Below are 4393 nucleotides of genomic sequence, written 5' to 3' on the forward strand. Positions count from 1 at the left end.
ATCACATAGTGACCATAATTGTGAAACAGAGACAATCTACTTTACTCACTTTTCATGAACTAAATTTAGCTACATTAGTTCAGACGCATTTTTCTCCCCCCCCGGCCCCACACAAATTGTGTCAATTGAGCCGTAAAACATGCATGTACTTAACCGACTCCCACCATAGCTGCTTTCTACATGCATGTACTTAACCGACTCCTACCATAGCTGCTTTCTACATGCATGTACTTCTTTTTGTTCACCGTCGAAAGTCTGAAAACATTGTTGGTTGAAAAGCATCAGTGTGGGCCCTCTTTTTTCTTTTTTAAACTTTACCTTATTTCTATTACTTTTGTCCAGCGCGAAAAAAATGACCGTTATCGTTCCGATGTACCCTTCACTGAAACAAAACAAAATAAAAACGCTTGGTTAATCCACGTTGTTATCAGCCATTCCAGAATCATGGTCATCAGTCTGAATCATCGTTACATATTTTGTGGGTGTCATATAAATTGCAACAGACAGTCGTGTCTAACATATTATCCAGCATAATCTCTCTTAATACTCTCTCTTAACTCCGACTTGACAGTGGAATGTCATTAATTCAAAATATCACGAGTCATCCCAAGGCGCAATGTTAGTTCTATTGATTTGACTTATCATTACTTTGCTTACGCGATCAGGGTTTAAATCTCCGGAGGCTCGTTTTCAAAGTTCCTCTCTGCACCCCTTTTTAAAAAATAAATCCTTTTTCAGAGGTGCAAGGTGCAGCTTCTTTAACTAGTCTAACACTAAATTGCATTTTAACGTGTGCATTCAAATAATTTTTAGCTCGGTCCGCGTACGTTGTCCTTGGGAAAGGCACTTCACACGATTTTCCCAACTGGCTTGGTCCTTTCGGAGATGGACGTTAAACTCGGAGGTCCCGCCTCTTAAATAACCTAAGTGTTGACAGGGGTGTTAAACCTATACCATTTCACCATTTTCAAAAAATTGTATCTTACATTTCAGGTTGTGTTCACCGTTCATCCAACTGGCTTCAAGGATTTCCTTAGTGGCCTTCGCCAAAGTGCGACCCAAGTTTCTCTGCACAAAGAACAGCGATCAGTCAAAGAAATCAAGCGGTCGCAATCCCATTTGAACAACAAAGATGCCTACCTTTAAGTTCAAACTCCGCCGCTCTAAGGACAAAGGCAAAGAAGTGAAGAGCGAGTCCGTGTCGGAAGCAGACGACAGTCTTGGAAGTACGTCTAATGTTGCCAAGATGGTCAAAAGTCTGAAGAGCCCAAATCCCAAGAGCATCAGCCTGCAGCCTCGACGTTATAGTCATACTGGTGTGGTGCAGTCATTAAAAGCAGCAACAGATACCAATGACAAGCAGACGTCCCCTGCGGTCCGGAAGTCTTCATCTTGTTCCGGTTTAACTGGCGTTGAAGGAAGCCGGGAACGGCGTCTGTCTGACATCGCACAGCTGGGTAGGCATTGTAATTTCTTCAATATGTTCCATGTTGCACATATTAAGGTCAATAGTGTTGATAAAGGTATTACATCGATACAATTTCACCAATTTCACCAATTATGATCATTTAACATAGCACATACCAGTTTGGACATGTCAGCTTTACTTCTCCTTTCATATTGAATTTTAATGAGAGTAATATATATAATTCAAATTTGTATGTATACCTGCATGTGTTTTTACGGCCCTGTACAGCCAAGGAACATTTCCCTCTGGGATAATAAAGTACTATCTTATCTTATCGTATCTTATATGTTCCAATTTCCCAAAGGTCTTTAATGTTATCTCTAAGTTTGCTTGGCTTGGAGATGTATTTAATCTAAAGCTTTCCACCTTCGCATATCTGTGAGCAGTGGTTGGAGAGAGCCACTAGTAGGTTAGTAAGTCCAACTTCTTTCCTTTCCGTCTGTTGTTTTTGTTTGTCTGAATTACTGTTTCTCAGCACTAAATGACCATTGTGTCGTGCTTCTCCGTACTAAAATAAAAACAAACAAAAAGTATATGGGCGATGGAAGTAAATAGTATACGATTTGTACAATACCTATAAGTACAAAGGCTTAATAATTGGTTTGACTGCGCTGTTGGCGTCTGAGTTCAGATTCCTGATGTGAATTTTCCAAACATGCGATGTTTGAATAGTTTTTAAGCTTATTGCCACGCAATTCTTCTACCATAAAGAGGTGTAAATGTTTAACACAGTCTTCTGTGTTAGTCCCCACCTCTGGAGAATAAACCCCGTAAACATTTGACGTCTCTCTCTCTCTCTCTCTCTCTCTCTCTCTCTCTCTCTCTCTCTCTCTCTCTCTCTCTTTATCTCTCACTCACCCACACTGTGTTACTCGTTCTTGTCTCTAGTACTCCCATCGTCCAGTAAGATACATGAGTGTTGTTTAGGACGATAACATTAAGCCTCTATATTTTCATGTTTTCCATTCTTCTTACTTCCACCACGTATATGAGATGATGACTGGAGGATGCCACTTATAAGTCCTTACCTTTCGATCCATTGTTTCTGTTTGTTTAATTATATCTTGCTTTTTTCCCTGCACTAAATGACCGTAGTCTTGTCGACACCCTTCTCTGCACTAAGACCCAGACCCAATTCTAGTTCAGTTTTAGTAAAAGATGCAGCACAAATAGGTAAAAAACTGCCGGAGATTAGAGGTTTTACTACCATAGTGTAACATACAAAGTGAAAGAGGAGAGATAAGACCGATAGATGTTGGATAGGAAAGAAGGAGCAACCCACACCAGAAGACCCATCAGCCACCCACAGATCCAGATCCATGTGTGCGTATGGGAAATTACAAGAAAAAAAGCTATGCTTATTTCTCAGTCTATAAAGTCTTTACTTTAAAATGGACAAGTCAAAAAATTCTCTAGCCAAAAGCTACGAAAAAGAAGTAACTGTGGATGAATACCTTTCTAATTTGAGAGAGATGTTTTTCTTATCGATTCACCCTTTCGTACTTCCTCGTAATGGCACTCAGTACACGCTTGTGCAATTCCCGCTCTCGTCAACAATAGACGGTGTTTCCGGCGCTGTGCTCAAGTCCTCGGATCAGAGGAAAGGGAAAGTGTTGGGGAAATCGCAGACCTCCCATCTGAGAGGCGTTTTACGAGTGGTTGATTTTCTAAGAGATTCCGGATAAACAGTCAATGCAAGAACTGAAATTGATCGTAGAATGCGTGCTTTGTTCACAGTCGTACGTATACATTCAATAAGCATAGGTTTTGCTTTAGTTTTAGTAAAGAGTTTTACGGCATTTGCAACACTGTAAAGTCATGTAAGTGCCGAAGATGTGAGGTGTTACAAGATAGTAACAAACACAAAAAAGAAGTACGATAGATGAAGGATAGGTTTGAAGTATAACCCCGCCCACATACTTCTGCATATTATCTTACAACGAGTACCTTGGAAAAGAAATCCCATAAGACACGGAATTCCTGGATCCTCAATCAACTGCACATGAAACCAAAGGAAAATGTCCCAGGCATAGCAAAAATGTCCATACCGCCCTTGAATTTAGACATAGAACTTCAGCGTATTTACGAAGTTGAAACAAACGGGACCTCAGCGGCCTGGAGTGAATTGTAAAGAGTCGGATCAGAAGACAATTATAAGAGCATGGTCTTCCTTTTTGTGCTTGAGAAATTGTACTGTTTAGTTCCGTCAAAGTGGCACTGTAGTCACTGTCGCCACCATCTGAGAGACGATGTGGCACAATGTATCTGATGACTCAGGTTTGAAAAATTGCTGCCTCAGAATAACAAAGTTCGATCAGATATTTTTGGATTTTTAAAGTTATTAATACCATAAGATTAAAAACCAAAAGTTCTATCTGCTCCATCAAAATCGTAAGTTTATTCAGAGTCGCTTTATAGATATTCAAAGAATTGCCTTCGAATAAGCTTGACTTGACATAATGTAGAAACTCAAAATCTTTGACATCAAATTCTCAAAATTTGCTACTGAGCCGATAGAACTTTGCAATTCTGTGGTAGCGAAATATTATAGAATAAGTCATCCCTCTCTCCGCGCACAATTGGTACTTCTCGTTAGTTTATGTCAAACAAATGCTGGATCTCGTTGGTTGGGCGTGCCGGGAGGAAGAGGGGCATAAATCATAATGTCCCGAAGTGAGAATGATAAAACTGAAGGTCTAAGATAGGTGGAGCAACCTTTGCTAATGTTTTCGCTCCTCCAATCCCCCGGCTAAGTAGTGGTAAAATGTGAAAGGTTACAGACATCTGAAGTAAGACGACCCAAGACTTCGAAGTCAAGATCAATACGAGTTGCCGACAGCACAAAGATGATTGTGGGTGGTAGGCGGGTGCTCTGGTGTAGTTTTCTCCTTCTTTCCTATCAAACATGTAAGGTCATTTTCTCCC

At 40.3% G+C, this 4393-nt stretch overlaps 1 protein-coding gene across 1 annotated transcript in view; it reads left to right on the forward strand.

The window, feature by feature from the left end:
- Positions 1–993: 993 nt before the first annotated feature.
- Positions 994–4393, forward strand: part of LOC101858784 — a gene marked incomplete at its 5' end in the record, with an annotated part of 5628 nt that continues 2228 nt past the window's right edge. Inside the window, 1 exon segment of the mRNA XM_005099632.2 lies at positions 994–1457. Within this exon segment, the coding sequence (XP_005099689.1) occupies positions 1133–1457 (325 nt within the window).

Source organism: Aplysia californica, unplaced genomic scaffold (assembly GCF_000002075.1).
Source record: "Aplysia californica isolate F4 #8 unplaced genomic scaffold, AplCal3.0 scaffold00220, whole genome shotgun sequence".
NCBI classification, from domain to species: domain Eukaryota; kingdom Metazoa; phylum Mollusca; class Gastropoda; order Aplysiida; family Aplysiidae; genus Aplysia; species Aplysia californica.